We start from the raw sequence: 12,904 nt of genomic DNA, 5'->3' as shown, positions 1-12,904 counted from the left end.
AACCTCTCTTCATAAGATAACCCTCCAGTCCAGGCAGCATGGTAAACCTCCTCTGAACCCTCTCCAAAGCATCCACATCTTTCCTATAATAGGGCAACCAGAACTGGATGCAGTATTCCAAGTGCGGTCTAACCAAAGTTTTATAGAGCTGCAACAAGATCTCACGACTCTTAAACTCAATCCCCCTGTTAATGAAAGCCAAAACACCATATGCTTTCTTAACCACTCTGTCCACCTGGATGGCCATTTTAAAGGATCTATGTACCTGCACACCAGGATCCCTCTGTTCCTCCACACTGCCAAGAATCCTATTCTTAATCCTGTACTTAGCTTTCAAATTCGACCTTCCAAAATGCATCACCTCGCATTTATCCAGGTTGAACTCCATCTGCTACGTCTCAGCCCATATCTGCATCCTGTCAATGTCCCGCTGCAGCCTACAACAGCCCTCTATACTGTCAACGACACCTCCAACCTTTGTGTCATCTGCAAACTTACTGACCTATCCTTCAATCCCCTCATCCAAGTCATTAATAAAAGTTACAAACAGGAGAGGCCCATGGACAGCCCTGTGGAACACCACTCACCACAGACTCGCAGGCAGAATAATTTCCTTCTACTACCACTTGCTGTCTTCTGTTGGCCAGCCAATTCTGTATCCAGACAGCTAAGTTCCTCTGTATCCCATTCCTCCTGACCTTCTGAATGAGCCTACCATGGGGAACCTTATCAAATGCCTCGCTGAAGTACAAATACACCACATCCACCGCTCGACCCTCATCAACTTTTCTAGTCACATCCTCAAAGAACTCGCTAAGGTTTGTGAGGCATGACCTGCCCCTCTCAAAGCCGTGTTGACTGCATTTAATCAAGCCATGCTCTTCCAGATGGTCATAAATTCTATCCCTCAGAATCCTTTCTAACACCTTGCAGACGACAGACGTGAGACTTGCTGGTCTGTAATTGCTGGGGATTTCCCTATTTCCTTTCTTGAAGAGAGGAATTACATTTGCCTCTCTCCAGTCCTCGGGTACGACTCCAGTGGAGAGTGAGGATGAAAAGATCTTCGCAAGTGGCGAGGCAATTGCATTTCTCGTTGCCCAAAGCAGCCGAGGACAAATCTGGTCCAGGCCTGGCGACTTGTCAATCTTAATGTTTGACAAAATTTTCAGCACATCAGCTTCCTCTATCTCTATCCATTTTAGCATGCACACCTACTCTTCAAAGGTTTCATTCACTACAAAGTTCGTTTCTTTCACAAAGACAGAAGCAAAAAACTCATTTAGGACTTCCCCTACCTCCTCAGACTCCCCACACACATTCCCTATGCTATCCCTGATCGGCCCTACTCTTTCTTTGACCATATTCTTATTCCTCACATGTGTAAAATGCCTTTGTGTTCTCCCTAATCCGTTCTGCCAAGGCTTTCTCGTGCCCCCTCCTGGCGCTCCTCAGCCCATTTTTGAGCTCCTTCCTTGCCTGCCTGTAATCCTCTAGAGCTGAGCTTGACCCTAGCTTCCTCCACCTTATGTAAACTACCTTTTTCCTTTTGACGAGAAGCTCCACTGCTCTCGTCATCCTTTTATCTTACCACTTCTTGCCTGTCTCAGAGGAACATATTTATTCATCACTTGCAACAACTGTTCCTTAAACAGTCTCCACATGTCTATAGTGCCTTTACCATGGAACAATTGCTCCCAATCCATGCTTCCTAACTCTTGTCTAATTGCATCATCGTTTCCTCTTCCCCAATTAAATATCCTCCCATTTTGCCTAATCCTCTCTTTCTCCATAGCTATGTAGAATGTTAAAAATCTCTCAACACCAGGTTATAGTCCAACAGGTTTAATTGGAAGCGCACAGCTTTCGGAGCAACGCTCCTTGTCCTGAGCTTTAGGAGTGACCAATGCCCGGTAACTCCTCTCAATTACCCCCTCAGCCTCACAAAAGATCTGTAGTTCATCTAGCTCCAGCGCCAATTCCCGAAACACTGTTTTCAAGGAGCTGGAGTTGGGTGCACTTCCCGCAGATGTAGCCAGCGGAGACATGTGCCATGTCTCCCATCTGCCACATTCTGCAGGAGGAGCAAGCAACTGCCCTAACATCCATACCCGACTTATCTGAACACCCACTCAGTACTAAAGTAGAAAGCTTAGTTCAAGTTGCTATAAAATTAATAACAAATTTATATTCAATAGAGGAAGTTTAGAATGAACTTTCTCTTATTAACTAGGTTAGAGGAGGGCGGGTGGGAGACACTACAGTCTTTGGTTTAGCCGCCTTGCTGATATATATGGTCACTGCTTTCCTTCCTGGCTACTCCTCTGGTCCTCGTCACTTCCTCCACTGCTCCCGCTCCTTCTGTGAAAGGGAAAACACCTCTGTCCACTACTGGTAAGTAATTTTAAAAAACTGCCTTACCTTAGCTGCAGTCTTTCGGGTTCATCTTACCTCCGCTGCTGCTCGCACTCAAAATACATGAAAGATATCTTGGAGATAACAACCAGCCTACTATCTTCCATAGGCATCATGGTAATCCACAAACTTACCACCACACTGAAACATCTCCTGATGAATTTATAGGACCCCATACCAACAACTAGCAGAACATCACATACAGAATACCCTGCAAGGACTGCACAAACATTACGTTGGACAGATGGGCAGGAAACTAGCACAGGATATGGGAGCACCAACTAGCCACCAAAACACATGACCAACTATCACTAGTTTTCATATACACCAACAAAAAGGGACACCAGTTCAACTGGGACAATACATCCAAACAAAGACACACACAGGAATTCCTAGAGGCCTGGCATTCAAACCAGAACTCAATTAACAAACATGTCGGTTTGGACTCCATTTACCAACTTGTCACAAACATGAACCAGAAGCGATATCACCCACCGCAACAGACCAAGACACACAAAAAAGCAAGTGGAACAGAACACCAGCACTTTGTCGATGGTGATGTTACCTAGCATGGTGACAAAACATCTGAGAAAAAAGTCTACCAGCGAGCAAACTTATAACCAGAAACGATCTTTTCCCTTGATGAGGGATCAGTGACCAGGTGGCATAGGTTTACAGTGTGGGAGGCTTCGAGGAGGAGGCAAACATTTATTTTCACCCAAAGGCTATTAGGAATCTGGAACCTGCTGACTTTTATGGGTGCTAGAACAGAAACTCTTATCACTCAGAGTATTTAGGCATGCACTTGTATTCCTTGATATTACAGGGCAGTGGGCAAAGTGATGGAAAATGAGATGAGAAGTTATATGGTTGTTTTTTTGACCAGCACAGACTTGATAGTCCTTTTTTTTTGTAGTCAAACATTTACAGCACAAAGGTTTTTGGTTTCCATCCTTTCTCTAATTCCACTTCTGTTGTACCAGGAGCTCTGTGTGTAGGATGAGCAGCAAGGAGAAGATCTCTGTGCAAGACCTGTCAAAGGAGCGTAAGACGTTGGAAACCTTGTCTTTGGATGAAAGCAAGAAAGAGGAGTCCAGCAGTTCGAGTTCAGAATCTGAGGAGGCATCGGAGTCTGATTCAGAATGTGAAACTGGTAATGACAACTTAATTTTTGGGGGGAGAAACAGCAAAATATTTGCCTATTTCCTAGACCCCTTTTTTACTTAAAAATAAAGATTAGAATGATGTAATTACACATTTTATTTTCAATCTCAAAGTAAAATATACTCTGATATAATCAAGCAATTTTTTTATAATTGGACAAATATGTGTCTCTGTCACAACTAAATATGGATGGAAAATAGGAGTTTGTCTAATTAAAACCATTTCAGTACATGGCACAAACATAAGGCATAATGTGTTTTTGTTGTAGAAAATCTCCTGCCATGTTGTTTTCAAATTAGGCAGCGCTTTTTTAAAAATTTTGATGTTGCTGTTTGAGGATGGAGATGAGGAACCGGTTTATATTCTGAGGGTTGTGCAACTTTTGGAAGCCTGTGCATCTGATGTAAAAGCTGTTATCATAAAACATTTTTTTTTAAGATGGAGCTAAGTGGATTCTTGTTAGGTAAGGAAATCCAAAGTTACCAAGAATAGGCAAGAATGTGGAATTTGAAGTGCAAACAAATCCGCCATGATCTTTATTGAATGGCAGAACAACTGGATGGACCAAATGGTCTACTTCTATCCGTTTTGTATGCATCAGTTGTTCTTAGTTGCTAAGCAGAATTTCCTTTAACTTTTGCACAGAAAAGAACAAGAAACCAGTCGTCAGTAACGATACCAATAACTTAAATGGCACTGAAGTTATTCCTCTAGCGCCTACTGTCACCCTTGCACCATCAAGCCTGCAGGTAAGAGCATTGAATGATGGCTTTGTTGCAATGCTGAACTAAAATTTTCTGTTGTGCACAGATACCAAAGTAGAGAAACTCATGAATTAGGAGACTGTCTTCTTTGCTGTTCCTCAACATCATTGTAACATTAGAGACTTGTGTGGGCTCAGGTTCCCAGAAGCTGAGAGAGGAGTTGGAATAGGAGAGACTGGCACTAATGAAAGCATGAGTTGGGGTTTCAGCAACAGATGAACTGATGGTTGGAATTATGAAGATAGGAGTAGATAACATTTACGCTGGTGGACTTGAGCTGACCTCTGAATCAAACCGCCCCTAATCCAGCTAGCTCAGCCTGAAGTAGTGATCAGAAAGCAATCGTTGCGGATGGAACAGTGTTTATGGCAAGGGTCAAAGACTGTAGCTTTGGCTGGTCCATAGGCCAACGACACTAGTTGGTGAGGCAGAGCTGGCAGATTTCAGTGTACATGTGAAACCTGGTGAAGGAAAACAATCAGGATTATGTTGTAAGTGTTGCTCACTGAGCTGGTAGATTTGTTCTCAGATGTTTTGTCATCAGCCTCTGATGAAGCGCTGGTGTTCTGTCCCACTTGCTATTTGTGTCTTGGTCTGTGGTAGGTGATATCACTTCTGGTTCTTTTTCTGAGAGGTTGGTAAATGGGATCCAAATCGATATGTTTGTTAATGGAGTTCCGGTTTGAATGTCAGGCCTCTAGGAATTCCTGTGCGTGTCTTTGTTTAGCCTGTCCTAGGATGGCTGTAATGTCCCAGTCGAACTGGTGTCCCTTTTCATCTGTGTGTATGGAAACTAATGATAGTTGTTCATGTCTTTTGGTGACTAGTTGGTGCTCATCTGTCCAGTGTAATATTTATTGCAGTCCTTGCAAGGTAATCAGGGTTATCTTTGTGTTGAAGAATGACATGGAGTGTGAGTGAATATTTGACAAGGCCCAATAGTGTTTGGCATGGCGTGCTAGATTTGGCCAGTAATTGCTAAACCTTTTTGTGTCCCATATATATTTAAATCTGCATTTCTTGAATTTAAAGGCGACCTACCAGAGGTTGAACAGGTTAGGAGAGGGTTTTACTGGAGAGACATGGATGCCTACAGTCTAGATAAGGGGGAGGGTGTTAGATTAGATTACTTACAGTGTGGAAACAGGCCCTTCGGCCCAACAAGTCCACACCGCCCCGCCGAAGCGCAACCCACCCATACCCCTTCATCTACATCTACCCCTTACCTAACACTACGGGCAATTTAGCATGGCCAATTCACCTGACCTGCACATCTTTGGAATGTGGGAGGAAATCAGAGCACCCAGAGGAAACCCACACAGACACGGGGAGAATGTGCAAACTCCACACAGTCGCCTGAGGCGGGAATTGAACCCGGGTCTCTGGCGCTGTGAGGCAGCAGTGCTAACCACTGTGCCACCGTGCTGCCCACCGTTAGAGCTGCGAAGGCTTGTGTACAGCAGATCTTGTTAGTGCAATCAGAATACAGTGTGAAGCTAGATTTAATAACTGAGTCGGAGGTAAAAAAAAATAACAGATAAGCCATGGATTGAGTTTTGAGAAGACTTGTAGCTCAGGTTGGGGTTCTACTCACTCTGCTAAACGGTTCGTTTCATCACCATACTAGGTAACCTAATCAGTGAGCCTCTCATGAAGCTTCACTAGAGGCTCACTGACGAAATGTCTGAAATCGAACCTTCTAGCTCAGCGAGCAGACTTGCATCCAAGTCATGGATCATTGTTTGTTTGTAATAAAGGCAAAGTAAGTAGAGTAGAATGTGTTTTGAAGAGGCAACAGAAAGCTAAACGAACAACTGTGGTCAGGTTTGGACATGTTAAACCATGAGTCTATTTCTTGTGCCTCCTGTGCAAAGAGGATAGGATGCAATTAATGAAGATATCTCTAGTACTAAGTGCTGTTGAAACTGTGTAGGCAGGAAAGTTAATTTGAAGGAGCAAGAAATATTGCAGGAAGTATCATTGTTTATTTGGCAGTTTGGAGCTCCAAATAATGCCCCATTAGCATCACAATTGTGTGCAGATGATAAAGGATGAGATGTTAGTGGAAATGAGCAAGATAAAGCACTAATGCTTTTGCAACCTGAGGTAGCACGTGACTGACCTAAATGTGAAAAACTTTGCAGACTAAAGCCATTTCAGTTATCTTTAGCTGTATAATTTGTTTTGCAACTGTGAATGCTCAGCTCGATCAGAACAGGATTGCATTCAGAGCACACTGCTCCATTTTCAGTTATGACTTTGTTTTGCACTGTTTGCTTGTTAACATAGAGGAGTCATATTCACTTGTTTCACTTTGGTGAATTGCTTATGGAAGATGGTGGAGAGGCTAGTATTTGGCTGCAGCTATGGGAACACAGATTATGGCCTTCTACTTCATTTTGATTTTTAACCCAACCTTCCATGTTACTTGGTATTCTGTAACGCAAAGCACAATTTTTCTTTGTGGGCACTTTTATTCCCTTAATTTGGACAAACTCCTTTTCAATTAGGTGATGCAGTTATGTAGTAACCTTGCTTTCTATATTTGTGCTGCTGTAATGGGCATTTGAGCTTCTTAATAGAATTAGAATAATTCATTTATTGTCTTTGATAATTATCAGCCACAAATCTAAAGCCACAACAAACAATGAAAACATTAATCTCCTAAATACGGTGATTATTAAATTGGGACAAGACAACAGGTAGATGTTAGCAACAGAATTTATTTCAAAGAAACATACTCTAGTTTTAATAAACAACAGTCACTCTAAATATAGCATCCAGTTTGGAGAAGCCGCAGCTAGAGCATTTCCACTGTATATTCATGAAGCTAGAATATTCTAACTAAGCATTTACTACCCCTATTTTTAAACTGCATCATGTCTCCCTCTCAGATTTAAATTTGACAACTGACATGGTATTCATTGCAATACCATTCAGTGCAGTATTCCTATGTAGTAACTTCCAGACAAGTCTCGATTACTTGTCGTCTTTTGTGGTTGGCACGGTGGCTCAGTGGTTAGCACTATTGGCTCACAGCATCAGGGACCGGGTTCGATTCTAGCCTCTGGCAACTGTCTGTGTGGAGTTTGCACATTCTGCCAGTGTCTGTGTGGGTTTCCTCCGGGTACTCTGGTTTCCTACCGCAGTCCAAAGATGTGTAGATTAGTTGGATTAGCCACGGTAAATTGCCCTTAGTGACCAGGCACTTATAGACTAGGTGAATTAGCCATGGGAAATGCAGAATTGCAGGGGGCGGCGGTGTGGGTGGGTCTGGCTGGGATGCTTTTCAGAGTTTATGTGGACTTGATGGGCTGGATGGCCTGCTTCTACACTGTAGAGATTCTACGATTCTGTGAATATATGCAACATTTCATGATGTTTTGTCATTACCTCCGTGATTGAAAGCTTCTGAATCTCTTGCTCAGCTGAATGTGTTTTTTGTTTTGGTTTGTTCGTTTGTTTATTTGAAGGGGTTTGAAACTGTTCCTTCTCCCTTTTGCTGCCTCTGTCTCCCTATACTACTCCAGTTGCCTTTCCTCATTATCTTGTCCTTTTGCAGCTTACCCCCTCTTCCCCACAGTTCTCCAGGCCTCTTGCACGCGCCCCATAATCTAACTCTACCCCAATCCAGATTGACTTGCTATATCTCCCTGCTGCCTCCATCTCTATTTTATTAGCCCCCTTCTGCCACACTGCCCTCTACGCCACTTGGTACAACTGAGGGACATTAGAACTTAGGAAAAAAATTCCGGGCAGTACTGGTTTAGTGAAGCTAGCCAGCTGTCTGAAATGTTGGAGCTGTGTCTGAGTAAAAGATGAAATCCAGCTTCCCAAACCTGGGAAAGGCAGGTGTACTACAGGAGTGAGCAATTGAGGCCAGGTCTGGCGGGGTGATTTTGAGACGATCCCAAAAGATTCTCAAAAGACAACTGGACTAACTTTGTAAAGTGTTACTGAGACTCTGACTCATTGCATCACTAATATCTGGGGTTGCTGAGAAATCCCTGGGATCTGACTTGATTTGCTTTTTGATGTGACCTGTGGGGTATTTGACTGCATTTTTGTACGTTGTGCATAATTACCTCCAGTTAATTCTGGATGTTAGAACATGAGTTGTGTGTATTTGTATATCTGTTCTAACTTTTTTGTACAGAAGAGGTTATTGTATGTTCAACCAATGGCACTTTGTAGTTTTATTCTCTTAGTAAGTAACTGATCTCACTGGCTACTTTTTCAAACGTTCCTGAGCTTTATTTATTAAATAACAAATTTTGTGGTCGAGTCTGGATAGTACCAAAGGTTCCATGTTTAACAGTAGCTGAATCTCTGGAATCCCACATTCAATGCCAAAGTAGTAGCTTTATGTCTTATACTTGGCTTTTCACTACTTGCTACTGTGGCTTCCTTTTCAAACCAAAACCAACAGTTCAGTTCTTTTACAATGAAACAGTTGAACAATAGAAACTACCTCTGTCGCCTTGAGTATGTAGGGATTGATAATAAGTACATCCTAAGAAAAAGTGAGAGGTGAGCATTAGTACGTAAAGATTTCCTGATTTTTAAGCAGCAGCACATGTAGGGTTATGTCAGCTCAAACCAGTAATTTGAGGGTATAGACTTCCAGACATTTACAGCACAGAAGACTGCCATTTTGCCCATCATCTGTCAAGGTTAACAAAGATCAGATTATGCTCATTCCATTTATCAAATCTTTGATCTATAGCTTCTATGGGAGCTTTGGCTATGTGAATATGTAAATACTGCTAAAGTGTTACAAACGTTTCTGACTCAACCCCTCTTTCAGGCTGTGTTTCAAGCTTCCACATGCCTTTGTGAGAAATAATTTTTCCTTGATTCTGTACAAATGGAAAAAGTGCTTCCTATCTATCCTGTCAATGTTCATAAGATTGTAGCTGGATCTTGACCTTTAATGCATTTTTCCTCCTCTATCCCCCAGTGTTCTCTGCTTAAACCTTATCATTCAAAAATAAATCTGTTACTCATCAATATGACTGAGCATCCACACGAGGATGGAGAATTGACAGCCTCTGCTTGAAGTTTCTCCTCCACTCGAGCCTTATCCTGAGGCTATGATTCCTGACTATCCAGCCAGGGGAAAATGCATTTAACGAGGGAGAACTCAGTCCTGTGCGTGTCCTTCTTTCTCATTTCTTACTATTTGCAGACATCCGTCTTCCAATCAAGTATCTAAATCCATGTAAGTGGGAATATCTATCAAGGGTATCATTGCATTTATTTTCTCTCCTACTTTCTCTCTGCAGGATACTGACTCATTTGCAAAGCTAACTGTCAAGCAAGAAGCTCCTCCTGCAGCTTGGCGTACTGGACTTCGGAAAACTGGCAGCTATGTCACGCTACCTGATGCACAGCACTCTGCTGAGAAGATCCCACTAGGTGGTATCAAACGCTCTGCTTCTTCACCACGATTGGGCTCTGATGGGAAGGTCAGTAGAGTTCATTATTTGGCTTGCTGTTTTTGAAGTGTAGGTTCTCCATTTGCTGAATATGTTGCACCTTTCTGTTGTGCTTTTTTTTTTAAATTCATCTGTGGGACTTTGGCGTCACTGGCTGGCCAGCATTGATAGCCCATCCCTATTTGCCCTTGTGAAGGTGGAGGTGAGCTGCCGCCTTGAATCGCTGCAGTCCACTTGCTGTGGGTTGACCTGCAATACCAGTAGGGAGGGAATTCCAGGATTTTGACCCAACGACTGTGAAGGAACCACAGTACATTTTCCAAGTCAGGGTGGTGACTGGTGTTATAGACTAGGCCAGACCACTCATAACATAAGTAGGCAGCTCCAGACCATAACGTTGCAATTTGTTTTAAGTGTACAGTGAAAATTACCTGGAGTAGGTTAGCTCGGTTGACAACTAAATTTTAAAACAGACAAAAATTTATTCACACAATAAACACACAGAACAGAACCCCTACACAACTCCGATCTGTCCAAACTAGACTTAATTTATGCTGTTCTGAATATACACAACAGTTCCAATAAGCAAACTCCCTTTAAAACCCAATATAAATGGAATACATGCTTACAAGTTGAAGTTGAAGGGTAGAAAGAAAGAGAGAGAGAGAGAGAGAGAGAGAGAGATTCCATACCGGTCACTGTTGAACTCCTTACCAGTTCAAGACTGAACTAAACTGCTCAGTTAGAGAGCTGACCACTCCCTTTTCATTCTACAGGTCACTTCTAAAATATAACCACTTTGGCCTGAAGTCTCGTCTGTTTACATTATAAACAAAGGGTCTCTCAAAATCCTTTTCATCTGTGGTTTGGTACAGACTGATCAGAGCCCGGCCCGGTTTATCACCCCTCTGAAAAACATCAAGGGCAGCGTATCCTTGACCCAAGGAATAGCTTTAGAAAAGGACAGCCTTTGTGACACTGGCTTGGAGGGGAACTTGCAGGTGGTAGTATTCCCAAGTACCTGCTGCCCTTGTCCTTGTAGATGGAAGTGGTTGTGGGTTTTGAAGGTGCAGTCTGAGGATCTTTGGCAGAATTTCTGCAAGTGCATCTTGTGGATAGTAAACACTGCAGCTACTGAGCACTGGTGGTGGAGGGATTGAATGTTTGTAACTGTGCCAATTAAGTGGGTTGCTTTGTCCTGGATGGTGTCAAGCTGCTTGAGTGTTGAAGCTGCACCCATCCAGACAAGTGGGGAGTATTCCATCACACTCCTGACTTGTGCCTTGTGGTGGATAGACTTTGGGTGTCAGGAGTTGAATTACATGCCACATTGTACCTAGTCTCTGACTTGCTCTTGTAGTTGCTGTTTATGTGGTGAGTCCAGTTAAGCAGCTTGTCAGTGGTAACACCAAAGATGTTGACTGGGGTATTCAGTGGTGGTAATACCGTTGAATGTCAAGGGGTGGTGGTCATTGTCTGGCATTTGTATGGCATGAATGTTACTTGCTACTTGTCAGCCCAAGCCTGGATATTGTCCAGGTTTTGTCTCATTTGAGCATGGACTGCTTCAGTATCTGAGGAATCGCGAATGGTGCTGAACACTATGTAGTCATCAGCAAACATCCCCACTTCTGACTTTATGATAGAGGGCGAGTCATTGATGAAGCAGCTGAAGATTGTTGGGCCTAGGACAATACCCTCATGGTCTCCTCCAGAGATGTCCCTGAGCTGAGATGACTGCCCCTCCATAACCACAACCATCTTCCTTTCTGCCAGGTTTGACTCTAACCAGCGGAGTGTTTGCCCCTTGATACCCATTGATTCCCAGTGTCTGGGAAGTTATTAACATGTAAGAATGCCTGCTCAGTTTCACAGACAGTAATTACAGATTTCGAAATGTTCTTCGAAATATTAACATGACTCAGTTGTTTTGCCTGTACCCTCAACTTATTTCCTGCACAATTATTATACCCAATTATGGAGTCACCTAATTGACATTGTCAGCTAGTTTGTGGTGAAACAGTGCATAGCAGTCAAGATGTATATTAATTTTTTTTGACGTTATCTTCAAACATAACGGATTTCAACTGCTGTAATAGGAAGTGAATTGTTCAAAGTACAGAATTCTGTGTCAAACTTTAACAATTTTATATCCTTCAATGCAATCACTTCTTATTGATTCAGACTCTAGCAAATAGAAGGTTAGTCTCCTCCAACTCTTCCAGGGGCAATTGGTTTATTCTAGGAATTGGTTTGGTGAACCTTTGTAGCACTGCCTCCGAAGTATATAATTCCTCCTTTAGATAGGGAGACTAAATCTATTCATAATACTCTAGATGTGCTCTCTCACCAAGGCCCTACTGAGTTGCACTAAGACTGCTTTCCTCCTTTTGTATTCTAGGAATTTTGTAATAAAGATTAACCTACAAGTTGCTTTCTGTTTCCTGTATCTGCATGTTAAAATTTCTGTAATTTGTTTGTGGATCACGGATTCCTCTGAATTCCAAAATTTCCCAACTGTCACACCATGTGAAGAAAACTTTCTGTTTCTCCAACCAAAATATTAACTTCATTCTTCTGCACATTGTTACCCACTCATTTAACCTATTATAAACCCTTCTGCAAGTATTGAGGATGTTAGGTATAACTTCACAGTTCTGTTATCAAGAAAGACTGTATCAGCTAAAACTATACAGCTTTCAGGATGACATTTAATAGCAGCCTTAAAGTTATGAAAGTTTTATTTTTTATATAGGGGAATCACATAGGAAGAACAAACCCATAGATCATCAATGCAATACAGTCACTTAAATCAAATCGAGAGTTCAAAGGAAACATCTATACCTGATAGAAGTGAGAAGGTGGAGCTTACTTGGAATGATTGAGACAAACCTCTTTAATATCAATTGAATGTCTAGTTGGATGGTGAAAGGATTAGAAGATCAGAGGTACTATGAGTGGAACAAATGCTCCAACATACACTAGTTAGGCTAAATTGCTTATTTCTGTGCAAGTATTCCTCCTTGATATGTTTTGGCAACAGCACCCACTCACCTTGATGCATCCGATTGAATTAAATGGCTTAACCTTTTCTTGAGAAACCCCTGTTCAAACTATTTTGAT

At 42.2% G+C, this 12,904-nt stretch overlaps 1 protein-coding gene across 3 annotated transcripts in view; it reads left to right on the top strand.

Annotated features, from left to right (window-relative positions):
* LOC140489344 (protein phosphatase 1 regulatory subunit 12C-like) overlaps positions 1-12,904 on the top strand; it is a 70,264-nt gene that overhangs the window by 26,634 nt on the left and 30,726 nt on the right. For all 3 annotated transcript variants that reach the window (XM_072588804.1, XM_072588802.1, XM_072588803.1), the window contains exons 8-10: positions 3,399-3,568; positions 4,225-4,328; positions 9,629-9,811. In XM_072588804.1, the coding sequence (XP_072444905.1) occupies positions 3,399-3,568; positions 4,225-4,328; positions 9,629-9,811 (457 nt within the window). The remainder of the gene's footprint in view (positions 1-3,398; positions 3,569-4,224; positions 4,329-9,628; positions 9,812-12,904) is intronic.

The sequence above is a fragment of the Chiloscyllium punctatum genome, chromosome 18 (assembly GCF_047496795.1).
Source record: "Chiloscyllium punctatum isolate Juve2018m chromosome 18, sChiPun1.3, whole genome shotgun sequence".
Lineage (NCBI taxonomy): Eukaryota > Metazoa > Chordata > Chondrichthyes > Orectolobiformes > Hemiscylliidae > Chiloscyllium > Chiloscyllium punctatum.
This window is presented reverse-complemented; position numbering and strand designations above follow the sequence as displayed.